This window comes from Apodemus sylvaticus, chromosome 12, assembly GCF_947179515.1.
Source record: "Apodemus sylvaticus chromosome 12, mApoSyl1.1, whole genome shotgun sequence".
Classification (NCBI taxonomy): Eukaryota; Metazoa; Chordata; class Mammalia; order Rodentia; family Muridae; genus Apodemus; species Apodemus sylvaticus.
Window position 1 is genome coordinate 65,881,651 of NC_067483.1, and position 21,477 is coordinate 65,903,127.

Genomic DNA, 21,477 nt, shown 5'->3' on the forward strand with positions numbered 1-21,477 from the left:
AGTCCCATGTGAGGAGTTGCTGGGTAAGTGTGTCTCATCCATATAATGCTATTCATTTGGGAATCAAGACCATTGGGAAACTCACCACATTCCCACATAGGCCCATGTTACACATCAAGTAAGAGAGGGCCTAGAGGGTGCTCCTGATACCGCAGAGGAGAGAACATTTTCTTTTCTAAGTCAGTGAGTTATATCTCCCAATCACCTCCTAGATCCATTCTGTGAGGCCTTTCAACCAGTTCACACTGTGTCCCATCAAGTATGACATTCTTAACACACCCAGTGGAGACCAGAACATTCTGTGTACCCACCATCTCGGAAGGCACAGCAGTCTCTCCAAAATCATTTCCTGCTTGGGACACCAACTGTCAGAAATAGCTTAAGAAATCTGGAGGATTCTGTCCACAGAGTCCTTTATAGATAATGAGTTAAATGGATAAACAGGAGGACTGAAGGAAGAAAGAGCAAATGGTGCTTTCTTGTGTGGGGAACAAACCATTATTCTCTAGTAGGCTCTTCTCATGTTTGTCACCAAAAATAGATCAAGAGTTTGTGTAGCTAACTTCTAAGTGGCAAACAACAGTGAAAAAAAATCTTTTTGAAAATGCCAAACTTTCCTCTGCATTCTCAATACATGAGTTAATTATACAGCCAAGAAATACTGGCTTAAACACTTTGGAGTCAGATGGAATTGGGTTCAAATACCAAATTTCACAATCTTTGTGACCTTGATGATGGTGTCCTTTCTTGATATGTAGAAATGAGTGTAATTAATGGTAGACTCTTGGTAATGGTAATGTAATGGTAAAAGGAGATCAACCCCAATGCCATAGGAAGACTCCTTAAACCTCAGTTGCAACTATGACCAAGATTGTGATGCTGAGCGTTTCCTGCATGTTAGAAATCATATGTGTGTCATTTAGTTATTCATTCATTTAATAATGCTAGAATTGGGAGCTATGAGGAAACCAAGGCATAGAGCAGTCACTTTTGCTACCATCTGCTTTCTGGGAAATGGACTTACCACAGACACCTCCCTCCGTATGGATCAGTGGAGCCAGTGATTCTCAGAAAAGAAACAACCTATTCTCATACTTGAAAGGCCATTTCCAATTCTGTATGTCGCTGGGAAGATGCGTGCCCCTAATTAAGCAGAATGACAGAGTTTCCTCCCTCCGTGGCACTTTCCAACTTCTGGAGGTTAGACCTCAGAACTTAGGAGCCACCAAGTCATGGCAGTCCTTTCTATCTTGCCTCCCTCACTGTTCCTTTTGCTTGTGTCTGGCAGGCAACTCCCCATCTGATGAGTCGGAGGAGCGGGAAAGGGATCCCAAGGTGCTGACATTCCCAGAATACATCGCTAGCCTGTCAGACTCCGGCACCAAGCGTATGGCAGCTGGAGTCCGGATGGAGTGCCAGAGCAAGGGGAGGTGTCCCTCATCCTGTCCTTTGTGTCATGTGACATCCAGCCCTGAAACCCCTGCCGAGCCAGTTCTGCTGGAAGTGACAAGAGCATCCCCCATCTATGAACTGGTGACCAATAACCAGACTCAGAGGGTAAGAGAGTTGGGATACTTGGTTCTGGAAGGTACCAAAACCAAGAACTTTCTCCACACAGCAACCCAGCTGCAGAATCTTTTTGTTCAACTAAGAGCGGCACCTAGTTTGTTTAGATTTGCATGTTTACATATTATGTCAAATCAAATGAATGCATTCTATAATACCCACAATAATGCAATTCAAGTGTCACTATTGAAGTCTGAATAAAAAGGGCCGAAAGGAAATTATTAGGAAAGCACACGCAATCACTTTGTAAAGCCTTTGTAATACCTTTCCCAAAGGGGGCATGGTATAAGGACACTCATCTTTCTCTCCCCCCTTGAGCAGGTAAACCAGCCTAACTGATCTCCCAACCTGGATTAGAAGGGGCAAGTCAAATACAGGTCCCAGAGGAAGGCCCTAGCAGCCTCAGCCTGGAAGGCCCTGGCACCCTGCTCATCACAGGCTTAAAGGACAAAACACTACATCCGTGCTGATCTTCCCATGTTTTATTATGCTGGAAGGCCAAGACATATGTTGCCTCTGTCCCTAAAGCTCTTAGGAGAAAACGTGTGAGCCGTAGTAAGATTCGGGTGCGGGGTTGGGAGGTGCAGAGACAGTGACTTCTCCTTCAGCCTACAGACTAGAGTAAGCCAGCATACACACAAAGACACCAGCCATGCCAAACTTGAAAGAGAGTGAGGTTTCTGAGACTATCTGCGAGGCAAATGCTGAACAGCTTACCTGAGGAGCGGAATGCCCATCCAGGTGGGGTGATAATTGCTTCCTTTTTTTCTCTTTGAAGAGACACCTGGTGTGTCACAGTTGGCTTCATAGGTGTTGTTCAGACTCACAGGAGGGATTTTGCATGTGTGTTTCTCTCACCTACCCACCTCTTCCATAGATAATTCAATGAATGTTTGAAAATACAGCTTCCCGCCACACACACACACACACACACACACACACACACACAGGAACAAAAAGACAAATGGTTCCTGCTGGCCTACACATTCATCCTGAATCTGAGATAATATTGGAAGAGGATTGGGAGAGAGGGACTTTAAAGAAGGAAGGGCTTGGTTCATTGGACACCCAAAGGAGTGGTGCTATTATCACAGGCCTACCCTTGCCCACTTAACATCGTACTCCCTCACATTGCTGCATCTGATAACCAAGAACTTTCTGGTTCACCAGTCTGGATTCAGGAGGCTCTGAGCTCAGCAGGGTCATCCTTCGAATTAGAGTATATAAAGCTATAGAACAGAGAAGAGCTCATCGAGAAACAAAGAACTTGGGGGGGAGGGGGTTATCAATCAAAAGCAGGATGCCTAAGGAAGTTCAACCCCAGCAGCCCCTCTCTGGATTCCCTGCTTGACAAACACCCATTTCCTCTGCATCTGTTTTCAGAGAGGGGCAGGAAGTACTTGACACACCTGACCCTGTGTCAAGTACTTTAGAGGTCATATGGCAAGTAAATCTGTGATTGTGATAGACAAATTGATTAGACCATTAAAACAACCCAACAAACTTTAGCTCATTACCTCGTATCTCAAATAGATACCACTGGTGTCCCCATCTCATTAAAGGGAACTGATGTCCTTGTCATCTCCAGTATCTTTTCCATCATCAAGAGCAACACCTATATCCTTTATCTATTTTCTTATGTGAGCCCCCGCCATCACAACCTAACTTCTCACTATATCAAACATTTGATTGCAGCAATATTCTTGTTGGTCCTTGTATTAAAGCACCTGGAATTACTGTACAATATGGATTTCTAGCCATATTGGCACCAAGGTAATTTAATGAGTCTTCAGATTGAGTACAATTTAGAGTCCTTAGCACAACATTACAAGGCCGCTCATTATCCTATCTGTCTTTATGTAAGTGGTTAGGTTGTTAGGACTCTATACTCCAAAATAGAACTCTTTGTGCCTCTTCAAACACAACACATTTTATTTCCTGAATTCAGACCTCTGGACTTCTAAATCTCTGTCCCAAGAATACACTCCATCACATTTCTGTCGCTGGAAAACCCCTACCATTATGCCATGTCTCAGCTCATGCACCACTAACTCCCAGTGACCCCTCTGCCATGCTCCCAGTCCAACTCAGACTCTTTATGGAACCACCTCTGTATGTGTACACATCTTAAAGTGTGCATCTACGTTGATAATACTTGTTGCACACTGTAGACTAGTAGAAATCCTTTGTCTTTTACAGAATGCCTGGGCTGGTGCATAGTTAATACTCTGCTAAATAAATAAATTAATGGATGAATAAATATTCGATTGCTAAACATAAAGTAAAAATTCAGGTTTTTCTTTCTTTAAGAAAAACACTAGCCAGCATTTGGGAGGGGTTGTCTTTTTGTTTTATTTTGTTTGTTTGTTCTGTCTAGACTCTATTGCATCTGTTAACAAGTATGGAATCCCAAGGGAGTGTATGGGATGGCAAATTGTAGGTCTAAAAATAAGTGGAATTTTTCCTTCTCTTTCTTTTCAAAGGGCTTTTTTGATTTGGTTCTTCTTTTCTATAGTCAACTTTTCATCACTGTGACAAAACACCCCACCCAATCAACTTAAAAGGAAGGAATATCACAGTTCCTCAGATTTTAGTCCATGGTTGTCTGGTCTTATAATTTTGGACCTGTGGTGTAGTGGAAGATCATCAGAGTAGGGGTATGTGGAGGACAAGCCTTATTACCTCATGGTAGCTGAAAAATAAAGAGAATTCAGGAAGACTATTCCAAGACTAATAACTAACCTTCAAAACAAGCCCTGGTGGCCTATGTCCTCCTACAGGGCTTACTTTCCAATTCCTAATAAGTTATGTATTAACCGGTATAGTGACATATGGATGAAAATAGTGTCTTCCAACCACTTCTCAAGTAATACCAACATCTTGGATCAAGATTTCTTTAAAGAATTCACTTCATATCCAAGCCATAACATACCCTTATCCAACCTGTTGAATTAGATTCCTTTTAGTATTCTGAAGTAGAAACTCTCATTGAGTGGCATGGATCAAAAGTAGAGTGGTAAAATTTTTGAATAAATGGCTTTTAAAATAATTATAACGTGTTTGCCTTGCCATACTTTCTATATTAAAAGTATGATCATGTTCCATGTTTAAAATCTAATAGTGGTTTATCATTGCTCTTGCGATGGAACTTCTCCTTACAAATATCTCTAATCCACTCCTGCCACCCTGTCCAAGAAGTTCTTCCCCTTGTGGCTCTTACAGACTAACTGATATTTCTAGTTGGTTTTAGAAGTCCAGTTTTATTAATGATCCTGCTTTCTTAGTATTAGCTTTTCTGCCTATATCACTACAATTTTTGTTACCAGATTACTTTAAAAAGTAAAATCATTAGTATGTATTAACACACTTTAATGTGTTTCACTGTGATGTTTCCATACAAACTTATATTGTACTTAGATCACAGTCGGCCTCCCCCACCCCATTTGCCTCTTCCCCTTACTTAACATTTCCTCTTTAATTTTCAGGTCAATTCTTTCTATACTTCCATATACTAGAGAAAATATTCACCTGTATTTTCATCTGTTATTTATTTCACTGCACAAGTTGTCCTTCAATTCCACCCATTTCCCCCCAAATGAATAATTCCATTCTTGTTTGCAGCTGAGTAGTATCCTTCCCTCCTCTTGGAGGCTTCCTGCTGCTTCGAGCACCCATAGACCTCACCTTTTCATTAGGACCCCTCCAAACTATTGTGGAATTTGGATGTTTACATGAATCCGGCTTGCTTGTTTATGATCTAGCTGGAAAATTTATGCCACAGGGACCATATGTGTCTTCTTTTGCGTCATTGGTTCCCTTGTGCTTAGGACAGGAAATGGCCCCTTGTAGATGGTTAGCAAACAGGTGTTGACTGAAGACACCATCAAACAGCAGGCACTTTTAGTCAGTCTAGCTTAAAGAGTCTGTCTTCCTAGTTTTAAAAAGCTCACTTTTTAACTTGAATCTTAGTCGAAAGCATAAAGTAAATAAGTTTATGGTGGAGCCAGTGTTAGTCAAGAGCTTGAGTCCAGTGAGCCATGCAGGGTCCACTCCCTGATATTGTCTCATTCACTAGCCTGTGACCCTGAACAAGGACCTAGCTATCACTCTTAAAATCTTCACTGTAAGTCATTACTATCATCCATCCAAGAGTTCGTATCTAAATGGGCCTTACAAATTAGAAAATCTATACAAATTGTAACTATGACCAAGAATCAGTTCCTGCTTCTTAAAAACTCTAAGTCTCAGGAGTGGAGTCAGTTGGGCCTTTATTCAGTATAGCTCATAGCCTTAAGTGACTACCTTAGTTAGTGTTTTATTGCTGTGAAGAGACACCATGACCAAGGCACCTCTTACAAAGGAAAACATTTACTTCAGTCTGGCTTACAACTTCAGAAGTTTTAGTCCGTTATCATCATAGGGGGAAGCAGGACAGCTTCTAGGCAGACATGGTACTGGAGAAGGAAGTTAGAGTTCTACATCTTGCTCCCCAGGCAGCAGAAGGAGACTATCTTCTGTAGGCAGTCAGAAATAGGCTTCCTTCTGCACTGGGTCAAGCTTGAACACTAGGAGACCTCAAAACCCACCTACACAGTGAGATACTTCCTCCAACAAAGCCATGCCTAGACCTACACGGTTACACCTCCTAATAGTATCACTTCCCATGGGCCAAGCTTATTCAAACTACCACAGTAGCCAATGCTAAACTTTGAAAGACTAGAACATAGATAACTGGCTCTTTGTTTAGGTATTTGTGGAGTCCTATCCCTTTTCCTTCCCCTTCTTCTCTTCCTATCTTCCTCCATTCCCTTCCCACACTTTCTTCTTTTTCTTGTGATTTTAGAGCCTGAACTTCTACAAGACAGCTATGTTTCCCTTCCCTAGCATACCAATGTGGACAAGCTGGCACTAGAACAGAGGGAGAAAGGCCAAAGGTGTCAAGTGCTTCAGAGACACAGCTTGGAGCATAGATAGCCCGGGACTTTCACCCTTAGACTATCAGGGCTGAGGGAGCATGAGCCCTCTGAGAGGTCATCTTTCCCTGTCAATTTCCCAGAAAATTGCCCATGTCATAAGTGCTGTTGCCTCTTTGGTTTGATTTTAGCTTTGATTCTTTTATTCCACTGCAAACATCTCCATGAAATTATTTCATGTAAAGAACTATGCAAGACTGTAATTTTTATAAGGTTCTATGTGAGACTCAACCCTGTCATTCAAAAACAATAATGTGTATCAGGTGCGGTGCATTTATTATGTCACTTGGCATAGATTGTTTCATTTAATTGTCACAACATCCCTATTAGGAAAGTGATATTTTTATCAGAGTGGAAACCGGGTTCATGTAACTTGTCCAAGGTCACAGGTAATGATTGACAAAGCCAAGGTTCTCAGCCACAAAGACTGATGCAGACTCAGAATTTAGCCTTTATATTACACAGCTTTTCCTATTCACAGTTGAAGAAAGATGTCTAATCACAATTCTGTGCAGAACCACGCACATTCAAAATAGATCACCAAACAGTCTGAGGGACCATGACAGACTAGAGTAGGATGGAGAGGGCAGGTATGGATGCACAGAGAGGCTTGAAGAAGGGGAAAAATGCTTCTGGGTAGACAGAGGAAAGAAGAACAAAAGCAGGCCAGACAGAGATGTGAGGTAAAGAAGTTAGTTACTAGAGCACACGGAATGAGGTGTAACAGAGTGCAGTGAGGGAGAGATAGGGTGTATACTTTCTTTCAAAGCAAAAGCTCCTTTTTATACTTCTTTCTTTTTTCCTTCTTTTCTTCCTTCCTTCCTTCCTTCCTTCCTTCCTTTCTTTTTCTTTCTTTCTTTCTTTCTTTCTTTCTTTCTTTCTTTCTTTCTTTCTTTCTTTCTTTCTTTCTTTCTTTCTTTCTTTCTTTCTTTCTGCTGGAAATAGGATTTCTAACCAGGATGGGCCTCAAACTTGTATCTAACTTCTGATCTTTCTGCTTCCAAATGCCTGGATTTCAGTCATGTGTCATCACATTTGGTTTATAAGGTTTCAGGTCTTAACTGTAGAGATGAGCTACTACAAAGCTGCAGTTACTCCATATTCCATCTTCTGGGGCACAGCTTCAGAGTAGAGAATGGAGTTGCAGTGGTGATACAGTCTTTTCTCTGAAGGGACCCTGACACTTGGTATCTTGGTAATGACCACCTAATCATGGTTTCTTAACACTCACACTTTGGATTTGTTTTGTTTTGTTTTTTGTTTGTTTGTTTGTTTGTTTGTTTCAGCTCTTACAGGAGGCTACCATGAGCTCCCTCTGGTGTTCAGGAACTGGAGATGTCATTGAGGACTGGTGTCGATGTGACTCTACTGCTTTTGGAGCAGATGGACTCCCTACCTGTGCGCCCCTCCCACAGCCTGTGTATGGTTCCCTTCCCATGCCCCTCTCCTGCATGTCTGCCTTCAGCACCATTATTCAAAAATAGGATCGAGTGGATATTAGTCTCAAAGTGATAGGCTGAGTGCTGTGAATTGGAAAGAAGAAAGTGGCATAGTTCCTGCCACAGGGAACTTTCAGTATGTTGGAAGGGCAGGCACATGAGATATTTAATGGAAATAGTGGGATGAATCTTTGGGTTTTTAAAATGTGAAGAGCTGTTCTTTGATCCTACATTTGGGCAACAATAAAGACTTTGTGGAGCAAATAACAGTTGGGCAAGGTAAGACAAGTATAGGTAGAAGGTCAGAGAGTCCCAGTGTTGTTGCTACAGGGAACGTTAGAGGTCTATAGTAAGAGCGGAACAAGACCAGCAACATAACCACTTCTCAAAGCCTTCCTCGGTGCCAGACAATATATGCATTAGGTAAATACTCTTATTGCCATACTTTCAATTAATGGACAAAAAAAATCACTTCAAGAAGATTGTATTTTTCCACAGTTATAGAGCAGGAAGCAGGTCATAGCTGAGAGTGGTTGTAATACCAGAGAGGATAAACTTGAAATGACTTTGAGTTAAAACCAACAGGTCATGGTGACTGTTAACTATGGGGGTAAGCCATAGTTGAGGAGGAACCCATCAGGAGGGATGCACAGGAGGAAAAGGAGGAGGCCAGTCCCATTTGCACTTGCCCATGAGCTATCAATGGATAATTGTGTAAATGTTCAGTAGGCAGAGGGACAGGTGGAGCTCTGTGAAAAATAAAAAATAAAAATAAAACCTAGAGATGCCAAGATCTCAATTAATCTCAGAAAAATGGTAGATTGGGGTCATAGCTGGAGCAAGGAAACCCTATAAGCAACACCCACTGTGAAGAGACGAGGCCTGGAGTCAACATCCCTTCTGTATTGAAGGGATGTATGAGGTGCTTCAGAGATGGCTGAGAATGAGCCTGTCCCAATTCTTAATCTCTCATGAGGCGGTTAAACAGAACTGACTAAGATGAGAGGCCAGGACCCAATGTAGAAATTCAGGTTATCCTCTAGTAAGGTGTCTTTCACAGAGTGTTATTTCTATGAATAGTGTTGGTAGGACAAGGTGGTGGTACATGACCCTATAACTTCATAAGGGCCTAGAAGGCCCAAAAGGACAACCAAGACCTGCAGTGGCTACAGGGATAATTACACAGAAGACTGGACTGTAGGTAGGAATCCACAGGTGGGGTAGATGTTGAAGAGGTAGAACCAAAGGAGAAAGAGGGAAATGTTACCAACAGACCATTGCTGCAAGCAAATTTATTTCCTTATTTAGGTGCCTATAAATATTCCAGCATTGGCTTCTTGATCTTTGTAGCTGTAACTTGGATATCTGAATCAAAATAGAAAACAAGTTCCTAATTAGTAAAATAAAATAAAATAAAATTCATTTAGTAGAAAAGGAATCAAGTACTGTTAGATTAATCAGATATGAAAGCTACTGTAAAAAGGTATCATGAAAACTGCCAGAGGGACACAAGATCTAGCCTAGTCCCAAGGCCGACTTCATCTCTAAACAAGTATTAACCAAGTATGATGACTGAAAAGCAAGGTGCGTGAGGGATCACCCATAAGAAGTGAACAATTAAACTATAAAATATCCCAGAACTATAACTATAAACTATTAAAACTGCACTTTTCTTCTCAGCTTTGATCACTTCTTCCAGTATCAGATCTTAATTTTATTTTTTTGCACTTTAGTTGGTAGTTAGAAATAGAAACGTACTCTACTTTTACATAAGTCCATGTAAATCATACACACTTCTATTTCTCAGTAGGGGCCGGCCTTAGTTTCTATTTTCACAGAATCTGAGTTCTCAGAAAGCTTAGCTACTAACTTAAGCGTCCTAATGCTTTTTTTTCCCTTCAAAATAGCATTCTGCATATGACTCTAATTAATGAATTTGTCAATATCCGCACTGTTTTGGATCTATTCCACCCCAATGTCATATGAAAACTATGCACTCCTTCATAGTAGCTGCTAGCAGATGAGCATGTGTTTCTTATTATTTTCCTACTAGTTGACTGCTTCTTATTCCCCAAACACCATCCCTTGATTTCATGTTAAAGCTGTATCACATGCGTAAACACTATGAACATATGTGTTGAGTTGAAATTGGACATTGCAGGTTACTTGGTGTGATTCAGCTCTGCTGTCTTGTCCTTTGAATTTGAGAGGCACTTAGGTAGAAGATAGAAAGACGGTGAGGGCTACAGACACCTTGACTTAGAAAAACCAAGGACAAAGATGTGGATGAATCCTAGGGATATTGTGAACAAGAGAGGCTACAGTGAGTGATCAGGAACTGGGAAAACCCTCATCATCTAGTGGTCTGGAGAGAGACGAGGAATTGGAAGCAAGAAGGAAATATGAACCACATATAAGAAGTCAGGACAAGGAAGCAAATTGAAAACACTTGGGCTATCAGGTGATCCACCCCAGTGAACATCAGTACTGGTTACTCAGTCTCTATAATGTACAGAGGGGTATGAGGTAGCAAGGCAAGGCAATGTTCAAGGCCAAGACAACTTGAAAACAATGAGAGACTATGAAATGTAAAGAAAGACAAACAGAGCCTGTAATAGGAACTAGGGCTCATAGGCACCCAAAGAGATAGACAGAAACTGGCATCAGGTCCTGAGCAGGAGACACAGGTTATCACCCACAAAAGAGTGGTAACATGGCCAACTCTCTGTGTTACTTTTGAGCTGAGCCTGCTCTGAAGTTCAGTCAGCAGATGAACTGGAGAGGAAGACATAGAAGAACAAGAGGCGGGGCAAGGAGGGCTTCACAGATCCTGATGGTTATGGAATTTAAACTAATCTGTGCTCTTATTAATGCAATATTCTCTTGGAATATTCAATGGGCTTTGAGGTACACATTGCACAAAATATTTGTTTAGTCTTCCTCAAGAGAAAACCCAAAAATTGTATTTCAAACTATGTAAAAAAGACCTATCAATAAAGTCCAATCCCCAAACATGTACCAGGTATATCTCCATTGATCTTTACGTCTTCACTTAATTATTCATTTACACAATTCAAACATAGACCTTCTAAGTCTCCGGAGACCTTAGCATCTAGTGAGAGAGACAAGTGCTTAGAGAGACTAGAGTTGTCATTTGTAAGAAGAATTTGAAATGTGGCAGTTGAGGCAGTGACACAGGTCTCGGCTGAGTTCCCATTTCATGTTTCTTCTTTTTTCCACTCAGACTGAGACTTTCCACAGTACACGAACCCAGCAGCACCCTCCTGGTCCTGGAGTGGGAACATTCAGAGCCACCAATTGGAGTGCAGATTGTAGATTACCTGATCCGGCAAGAGAAAGTCACTGACCGGATGGACCACTCCAAAGTGGAGACAGGTGAGCATATTCTGAAAGTAGAAAAAGAAAAGAAAGCCTTGCCTTGTGGCATTGCTTCAAGTCCCCAGTGTTGTGGGGCAGCACAGTGAAGCATGGAATAGGAGCAACTATTGTCTCCTGCAGGCAGCAGCCATCTTGTCAATTTAAGAGTTTTTGCATGGTGAGCATCTGACAAAGTCTTGTTTTGATTTTTGCTTTTCTTTTATTTATAAAAGAGGTGTCCATTTCATTGCCTCTAGGCATACTTACAAGCAACAACAACATAGTACACTAGTTATGCTAGCCCACAATTAAGAAACAATTCTCTGCTAACCACTGCCATGATTACAGAAAAAACAAAAATTCCTTTGCTAATAACCCCCTCTAGGCAAAGGCATGTGCAAACAGATGCTCTTGATCCACGTCTTGTCCTAAAGCAAACTGACTTTTGTCAAGTCCTGAGAGAAAAGGGAAGCCTTAGAAATAACCCACAGAAATAAAAGTCCCATGACTTACAAACAAAACATAGAGAAAAACTGACAGCAATAATCCTAAGTCTTTCATATAAAAATGGTCGTCTTTGGGATGAGGATGCCCACAATCTAAGAGTTCCTATTGAACCTGGTAATGAGGTTTGAAGAAACATCTTTGGAGCATGGAGAGCTCTCCATCGCTGTTTCTGAGGTGCTTCCCTTGGTATGCATAGGTGTTGCTAAGGTATATTAGGGCCCAGGAACCAGCAACACAAGTGTTCTTGTCAATGTCAAGGTGTTTCATGGAAAATCGCTCAGATGTAGCATTTGGGTTTTTTTGTTTTGTTTTGTTTTGTTTTGTTTTGTTTTGTGTTTGTGTTTTTTGTTTTTTTTTTGTTTTTTTTTTTTTTTTTGCTTTTTTGTTTTTTGCCTTAGTAGTCCTTGATCTAATTCAGTGATACGATCAGAATAATGTTTTTTCTCTCAGGTTTCCTTCCTCCACTAGGAAGTTAAGAAGTTCCAACAAGTTCTAGCATTGCTCAAGGTTTGAACATCACTCTTTCTCAGGCTTTCCTCATTCTTTTCCTTGGTGCAGAAACAGTGCTGAGCTTTGTAGATGACATCATCTCTGGAGCAAAGGCTCCATGTGCCATGCCGTCTCAGGTTCCAGACAAGCAGCTCACCACCATTTCTCTCATCATCAGATGCTTGGAACCTGATACCATTTACATGTAAGTAGTAAACACCTTAATGTTTCCTTACCAGAAAATTTGAGGTTTTTGCTCATTCCTCTTTATAACCCAAGTTCCTTCAGAGACTTTGCAAGAGATTTTTTTCTTTTTCAGTTTTAGCAGTTATATTTCAATAGGCATTGCGGAGGAATGTCAGGGAAAAGTCTTGTCATCAAAGAGTTTATAATATACAGAGGACATGTGTAAACAGATAATTGTAACTAACTCAAGGCAGAATAGAGAATATGTTAGTTAGAAAGGCCAAGGACGTGTTGGAAAGAATGAAGGAAGTGATTTATTCTATGTAGAGTTGCTGGCTAGATTCTAAATTGGATTATATAGAAATCAATAGCTTCTGTGATGTTGGGAAAGGCACACTAGGTTAAATATCCCTGGGGCAAAGGTAGAGAGGCCTGGAGGGGAGCTGTGGGTGGTCCAATTGGTCTGAAGCAGATGGTGAATAAAAAGAGGTAGAAGAGAATGAGTCTGGGAGTCAAAGTGAATGCTGTATGTCAGAGAAGAGCTTTTTTCTTTTTCTCTTATTTTTTTTTTTTTAAGAAAACAGGACAATGCCAAGAACTGTGCTTCAGAAAGCCATCTCTAGTGGCTCTGAAATAATTTATAGAGTTCAGAACTGGTCAGCATTTTTCATCAAAGAAAAAGTAGTGAATTATATCACCATGCTTGGAACATGTCTATGTTCACACTGAACTCTTCTCATCTCTTCCTGTGCTCTGGGAATGACTGTAAAATATTTGTGAGCAGAGACATAAGAGATGCCAAAAGAGGAGATATGGTGATAGCATCTAAGTCATGGTGGAAAAATCCACGGTCTAACGCAGGATTCAGAGTGATGCAGTTTGGAAGCTTTCTGACCCCACCAGTATGAAAAACATCTAACAGTTTACAGATGAGGTCACAGGCAGAGAGTCAAGGTTTCCAGAATAAATCATCTCTACTTCCTCTCCTAAGGAGTTCAAAGATGGGAAGCACTAGAAATCTGAGTGCCATTGATCGTGATGAACTTAGATATTTAGCTGCGTCTCTTCCAAATGGGAAATGTAACTCAGGGCGGTACTGGGTGAATGTGAAATGAATAAGGACAAGTGACATCTGAGAGTCTGGAATGGATGCCCACACAAGGATGACAATGCCAATACCAAAGACTGTCTATCTGCCTGCTCTTTGGACAGGATGCCTTGACCCATAACAGCTCTCTTGATATTTGGACAGCTGTAGCCCTCTCAGAGGAAGAGCACATGACAAAGGGATCCAGATGTGGGAATGAAGACCAGCAATCTAATTTTTTTAAAGTCTCCAAATCAATGTGTCTCCTATGGCCATTTATAAAGAGGGTGGGCTAACTCCTATCTGTGCTTCCTACTTGTTAATTAGGAAGTTTGAAGTTCTGGTGGAACAATAGGTAGACCATTACCAAGTCTAGGACCCTCCTCAAGTTAGCCTTGCCTTGACTTTGTTTCCTGGTCAAAGACCTAAGGCTAAGATCCTCTCCCACATTCAGCATCTTTGATGACTTTCTAGTGTTCACTTCCTATGTTTTGTAAATCACCTACTTCCAGTAAGTGTTGATTACACAAGTGGAAGAGGCTACCAGGCTAAAAGACAGCCAGCTTCCACTAGGTGGCACTGCAGATTGCTGGAAAAGCTAGCTGACACTCAGATGTAAATTCAAAGCCCCCAGTGAGAACCAGCTCTTGCTTTTGCATGCAAGATGATGTTCTTAGACCCTGGCAGACTAGCCTGGGGTGGCCTGGACAGGAGACCCAGAGTGTGGGAAAAGGGCGACGTAGGCTAGAAGCATTCTTCTCCATTGAGGAAGAAAGAATATTTGAACTTTCAACTTTTGTTCAAAGATAAAATCCTGCAGGCCTGGTTTTGCTCCTAGCCATAAAGTGTCTTTAAATGGGAACCTTAACTTTTAGGCACCCACGTTTTCTTATAGATTAGGGAGAAGGCAACTGTCTTTTACAGAGTGTTCCAAGTATAGTTATGACTGACTACACTTGGTTCCATTTTATAGCTGAAGAAACTGAGGTTCAGTAAAATTGAATAACTTCCCCCAGAATCACACAACTAGGGCTGTAAATAGTGGTTACGAGCTGAAGCAGGGTTTCTTCTTTTCTGCATACTGGATCTTACTTCCAAGCCATCCCAGGTTCTTCGACCAAAATCTAGGAACATTATCCTGCAGTCTAAGGCAAAAGCTGGTCTTCAACGAGGGTTATGAACTTATGTCTGAGTTTCAGATGGCTTTCTTTATCACAGATTTCATTTAATGCCACTAGAGAAGCATACCGAGAATGGGTCCTGTGACACAAACATATTTAAGAACTCCATAAAGTGGGACAGATCCAACATCTTCACTTTAGATTGTAGAGGGATCACCTCCCCTTCCCACCGCCCTCCCCTTCTCCAGCGCCCTCTCACTACAACACCTGCTGGCAGAAGCGCCCTTGCATTTCTGAGCACATGACAGCAGATGGATGGTGGAAAAAGATGTCTGAATCACAGGATGAGCAAAAGCCCCCATATTGGCAGGAAGAAATCAAGAAAGCAGAGGGTGACACAGCCAGCTCTGTAGGCAGCCCTGACAGCTTTACCATCGTCCCTCTTAGTAGGCTCCAGACCTTTAAGGCCCAGCCCTGGGGCCTGAGCCAGTCTGTGTCAGTTCCCACGCACAAATGTCTCTGTGGTGTCATCACCCCGATGCTAACTACGCACTGAGAGGTCCCAGCCTGCGGCTGGAGAGGAAGCCCAGAAGCTTTGGAAGAAGCAATAAACGGACTTAGATGTGAGCTCCCTGGATCTGGAGCAAGGCTTATCTCTTCTGTCAGTAATTCCAGCTAACCCTCTTGCTGTCTTCAGAGAGTGCTGTGGAAAAATAAGAATGCTAACAGCAAACAGAGAAGGCCTTCCTTTAATGACAGCACATGGCATTACCACATGAAAATGTGGAAAGTGCTCCCCAGCCTTTAGTAGTCAAATACCCTGGCTGTTCTCTCAGTGTCTCAGGGTTTGGGGGGGTGTGTGCTCAGGGTTGAGGGGGATGTGCTCTGGGTTGAGGGGGCGTGAGGGCTTGGACTGTTGAGGAAGAGTACTGAAGGTCAAGTTCTGTCTGTACTTGGAAAGTTGTATGAGGCATTTCCTTTCCTAATATCTGCCTCGTATTAAAAATAAAATGTGCCATTAAATAGTCAGAGATTAGTAGCTTGCATTTCACTTTAACTGCCCTTCAGAATATGTGGGACTTAATGCAAATAGGGACATCTTTGTTAGCTGGATGTTGGTGACCGACTCTATCCCAGGAACTGAAAGACAGGGTCCATCTGGCAGCCAACTTGGTACCCAAACAATAGGATGCCACAGTCCAGCGAAACATAAGCATTAAGGGTTTAGGATTAAATTGTGATGGGCTGCACGTAGTGGCTCCAGCCACAGAGTTGAGGTTGGCACCTTCAGCTTCTTGGCAGGTGGAAGTAGGAAACACATTGCAGCCTTACCTGGAGTTGTAGGACTGTAGAAGATATGCTCCCTATGAGCACAGGAGGTAACAGGGCTAGGCTTGTAACCTAAGACCATGCCCACACCAGCCTGGAATGTCAGCCTACAAAAATCAGGACCTCATATCTCCTGGCTCCCCCAAGAACAGTTGCAACAGAGTCTACAACAAAGACCAAACCTTGAAACCCAAGCAGAAGAAAAACAGATTCCATTTTCACTAAAAGTGTCTCAGACTCCTAAAGTATATATTTGCTCTATTCTGAATTTCTGGGATTTCCAGCTTCACATACTATTAGGGATTACAGAGAACATGGCTTGGCATGAGAATCATAGTCCATGAGGTATAAGTCTGCACTGGGGGTAGCCCATGGTACCTTTAGGTTTACCGTCAGAACCTTAGCTGAATGTGCTCTAAGACCTGGTTAACAGTTCATTGAACTCAGAAATGGAGATGGTTTGTTTCCAAAGGGTCGGGTGTACCAGCTACAGGTTTGAGGGTCCAGAAAACAAGGTCAGAAACAAGGCCAAGAAACTGATGAAGCACCCGGGGACAAATGAGAAAAAATATCATAGTTGCCAGGGCTGGGATGGGGATGAGAAGTGTCAGTGACCCCCATGCTCTCTAAGAAGGTATGGCAGGAAAAGGATGGTATGATGCTCAATTGGGAATCAGGACACGTGTGGTAGGTGAGGAAGGACTGTGGTTGGTGGAGTTACTGGGGAAGGCCATTGAGCATGGCATAAGGCAAACACGATGGAGTGGCCTGAATCCTCTCTGCTGATAAGAAAGTACAGTGCTTGTTCCTGATCTAATAGCTGAGAAAGCCCTTTAGGTACGTAACAGCTACAATCTAGCCCATGCCTTTGGATCTAAGCAGGTCATCACGTTTTAAATCTTACTAGACCCGGGGAGATAATGGAGCCTGTCTATTTGAGGCTTCCATGGCACTGATGCGAGTTTAAGGAGAGCAGAGACAGGTACATGGCATCTCAGGGCATTTGGGTCTTTTCTCTGACTGTCCTCTATGCTTCTTTGTAAGGAAGAACAGTGGGCATGAGATCCTCTCTCTTTTGAAAACATTCCCTGGAAAGATCATTAAGTAGTATTCACTGCTTTCTAGTTCACAGGTTCAAGTGTTAAGGCCCAACTTGCATTTACCTGGGTCATCCTTCTTTCCTTAATTCCCCTTCCTCTTCTCCTACCATGAAACTTCACCAAGAGGAACAACAACCAACAAAACCATGGACATGTTTTCCAGTAAAAACAGCTTTCTATAGAAATTCAGCATGAAGAAAGGGGTCAGGAAGGTGGTGGTGATGTCCTTTGGGTGGCCTGATTAGTTATCAGAGGCCCTTTGCAGACACCAGGACCTGTTTTCATGGTCAGGTCCCCAGAGTCTCTCCTGTCTTAATCAGTTTCATCATCCAATGGGATTCCCTTGGTACTAGTGTTCCCTCTGTTGGACTGAGGTACTTCCCTATGGACTCCTGAATCTCAGTGGAAAACAGTGGAAATGGAGTGCCTAGCTATGCACAAGCCAGAGGGCCTTCATCTTGGCTGTTTTCTTCTGAATTTAAAGAGTGGCTCTATCCTCAGTCTTTGCATAAAGACATAAGCCAAACACAGGGGCAGCATGGATCAGGACAGAGCTAACACGACATGGTGTGATATCTCAGGGCTTTGTGTACAGCACCACTATCTTTCCTTCTCACCATGGCTTATTATCTTCCCCATATTATAGACAAGGCAAAATAGAGATCACAGGAGTTACTGTAATCTAGCATCCATTTGCAAAGATATCTATTCTTTCACCTTGTGATTACACATAAATGGCATCAGGGATACTTGGAAGGCATTTGGGGTTTGTGTCATGGTAGAGACAGGATCATTTGAGGTCTCAGATTCCTTCCTTAAGATTGGGAAACACAGTGAGACCCTTGTCAAACACAGATAGATAGATAGATAGATAGATAGATAGATAGATAGATAGATAGATAGATAGACAGACATACAGACAGATAGAATAAAAGAAAGATAAGAAAATGGGTTACTTAGAAGTCTCAGTGCTTGGTAATGTGCAGGTTTCTAGTTCCTAGGTCATACTGAGTAGATCTGAATTGAGCCTGAGAATTATCAGCAATAGTACCCGAGACCTCCTTGTAGAGATAAAGTGTTCTTCTCTGTGATGCTTCTAATCAAACAGCTTTCAAAATAGCATATCCCAACCACAGACCACTGGGAGCATTGAGAGGCTTCATGCTGCTGCTTTCTAGCCAGAGTGCTGGTGCTAAGTGTGAGATGAAGGAAGCTGGCTGGGTTCTGACCTATGCAGATCAAGCTGGACATCCAGGCGGAGCTGCTCAGCCCCAGCCCCTAGATGTGTCCCCTCTAATAATGCTACCTTCCTACCTTTCTGCCAGGTTCACCCTCTGGGGAGTAGACAACACAGGGAGACGCTCCAGGCCAAGTGACGTGATTGTGAAGACCCCGTGTCCTGTGGTAGATGATGTCAAAGCCCAAGGTAAGTGACACTGAAGTTAACAATGTCTACACATGATTGCCCAGCCATCTACCCTTGCCACTCTAAGGTACCAGTAATCGAAGGAGTAAACAGAATGACCGGGAGTGTGGCAGGAAGGGGAATTCATGCTCAAGGTAGAACCTTGGGCTTTCTATCAGTACTGTTCTACCTATGGCGAAGTTCCACTGGGTTCTGTTACCTTATAGAGCCCAAAATGCAGCAATCAGCAGCAGATATTGATAAAGTTCTCAGGAATGCATTATGTCTATGCAAAAGCACCAGCCATCTCTGCCCTCAGGACACAGATGGATTACTTGCTCTTCATGGAGGATTTGTACATGTGAAAGTTTGTTTCAAGCATAGGAGGCTGTAGATTTAGAATTGATCAGTTAACAACCCCTTCCTTCATTGTGCCTAGATCTTTCACTCTGTACTTTAAAGTTATTATGTGCTACTTCTTCAGCGTATTCAGTATAACCTCCCTCACTGATATTGGTCCTGGTCCACTAAGAAGTTTTCCCTCAATCATCATTCATCACACAAGAGATGCTCCCTGGCTGGTCTGGGCATCATCCCCTGCTCTAAAGTTTTCACATCTCTGAAGAGCCAGGGTCCATCAGTTCTGCTTACCACATCTATCAGACTCCAGCACCAATTAAGGTGATGCTATAAGCCACGGACATCTAGTAGGCAGAACGGAAATCGAAGCCTTTTTATTAGCAGAGACACTGAGTACTCTGGCTCTGCAGATTCAGTCAGGGATGGTCCATGGCTAAGCCAATTTTCTAATGCCTCTCATTACCTTACATGTAGTTCTTGCCTATGTACACATCATCTTAACCAAGAATGACACAGTGCCAGAATGTTGTTGGGTGACACCACAGTGATAAAAATCATTTGGGGAAGAGAGATCTAGACTAATTTTCTTTTTCTTTTTTTTAAATTCGATATATCCTTTATTTACATTTCAAATGATTTCCCCTCTTCTGGCTCTCTACTCCCTGAAAGTCCAATAAGCCCTCTTCCCTCCCCCTGTTCCCCCATCTACTCCTTCCCACTTCCCTGTTCTGGTATTCCCCTATACTGCTGCACTGAGCATTTCCAGAACCAGGGGCCACTCCTTCCTTCTTCTTGGACATCATTTGAAATATGGATTATGTCTTGAGTATTCAAAGTTTCTAGGCTAATATCCACTTATCAGTGAGTGCATACCATGATTGATCTTTTGAGACTCGGTTACCTCACTTAGTATGATGTTCTCCAGCTCCATCCATTTGTCTAAGAATTTCATGAATTCATGGCTGAATAGTACTCCATTGTGTAAATATACCACATTTTTTTGTATCCATTCCTCTGTTGAGGGACACCTGGGTTCTTTCCAGCTTCTGGCTACTACAAATAGGGCTGCTATGAACATAGTGGAGCATGTGTCCTTATTGCATGCGGGGGAATCCGCTGGGTATATGCCCAGGAGTGGTATAGCAGGGTCCTCCGGAAGTGTCATGCCCAGATTTCTGAGAAACCGCCAGACTGATTTCCAAAGTAGTTGTACCATCTCGCAATCCCACCAGCAGTGAAGAAGGGTTCCTCTTTCTCCACATCCTCGCCAACACCTGCTGTCTCCTGAGTTTTTGACTTTAGCCATTCTGACTGGTGTGAGGTGAAATCTCAAGCAAGCTCAAGAGCAGGCAAGCGAGGTTTTATTGGAAAAGTGCAATGACGGCTCTGTGCAGCAGGAATGGGATCCTCAAAATGCTTTGTCTACCAAGCTCTATTTTGATTTTAAAACCAGCGATATTTTAGTATTGTACAACTCCGAACAGTATTTTTCTAGCTAATATTATCCGCATGCTATGGGCCCAGTATTTTTAATGACATCTGACTGTAATGGAACACTTTCTCATTACAATCCACTAATGGATTGCCATTCTTCTTGTGGCATAAATATTTAATAGGACTACTAGGACCTAAATGGGTGACCCTTTCTACTTCTTCCGTGCCTACGTGCCAACTCTCCACTACCCCATCAATCTCTTCCTTCTGTTCCTATTGCTCTTCTCAATTCCTCTTATGCAGGTCTCACTTCTGTCGTAGGGTCACTGCATGTATTAGGCCCTATTACTTCAAATGCTCTGTACCTTTCCAAGTGATTAACTCATCTCAGCATGAAAATTCAGCTCGAGTGTCCCTTCCTCACAGCAGAAGAGGGCAAGCAGCATTGTTAGGTGTCTTCACAGTACTTTGTTTCTGACGTTAAAACACTTTTTCTCAGTTTTTATAATGATGTGTTCAATCTTGAGACACCACTAGCCAGGGGGTGTCGTAATAGTATGACCCAAGTCTCTTTTTCTGTACTGTATGTCCCTAATATCTAGAAGGTTGTATAATTGACTGACAGGTTATGTAAGAACATACATTGGCCTTGCAGTCAACAGACTGAGTTTGGGTTCCTGGCCCACCATCTACTTACTTGACCTTGAGCAGGTTACTTTATCCCAGGCTCAGTTCATTTATATATGAAATGTGGTAACAGGAAATAGTACTCCCCACCCCACCCCCAATTTTAAGGGTCTAGAGAGAGTTGAATGAGGCAATTAACTTAAAAATAGTAAAAACAAACAGTGATTAGGACATGGTCAATAATCAGCCAGTGGTAGGAGTCACAGTGATTTTTAACCAATTGTAAAGCCTGCCTTCTGATAGAAACTCAATATTTTATGTATGAAGCAAAAAAGCACAACCCTGCCCTTATTTTACATGCGAGAAAATTGAAATTCAGAGTAAAGTAAATAAGGTGCCTTAGGTTACAAAGAACCTAATGGAACCCACGCTTAGAGTCCATAGCTGTCCACAATGCCCATTTATTTTTACAATGG

General features: G+C 42.3%; 1 protein-coding gene across 1 annotated transcript in view; it reads left to right on the forward strand.

Annotated features, from left to right (window-relative positions):
- The window catches only part of Astn1 (astrotactin 1), a 317,026-nt gene that overhangs the window by 280,523 nt on the left and 15,026 nt on the right, over nucleotides 1-21,477 (forward strand). Inside the window, exons 17-21 of the mRNA XM_052200999.1 lie at nucleotides 1,289-1,557; nucleotides 7,826-7,959; nucleotides 11,223-11,374; nucleotides 12,422-12,557; nucleotides 18,501-18,601. Coding sequence (XP_052056959.1) covers nucleotides 1,289-1,557; nucleotides 7,826-7,959; nucleotides 11,223-11,374; nucleotides 12,422-12,557; nucleotides 18,501-18,601 — 792 coding nt within the window. The remainder of the gene's footprint in view (nucleotides 1-1,288; nucleotides 1,558-7,825; nucleotides 7,960-11,222; nucleotides 11,375-12,421; nucleotides 12,558-18,500; nucleotides 18,602-21,477) is intronic.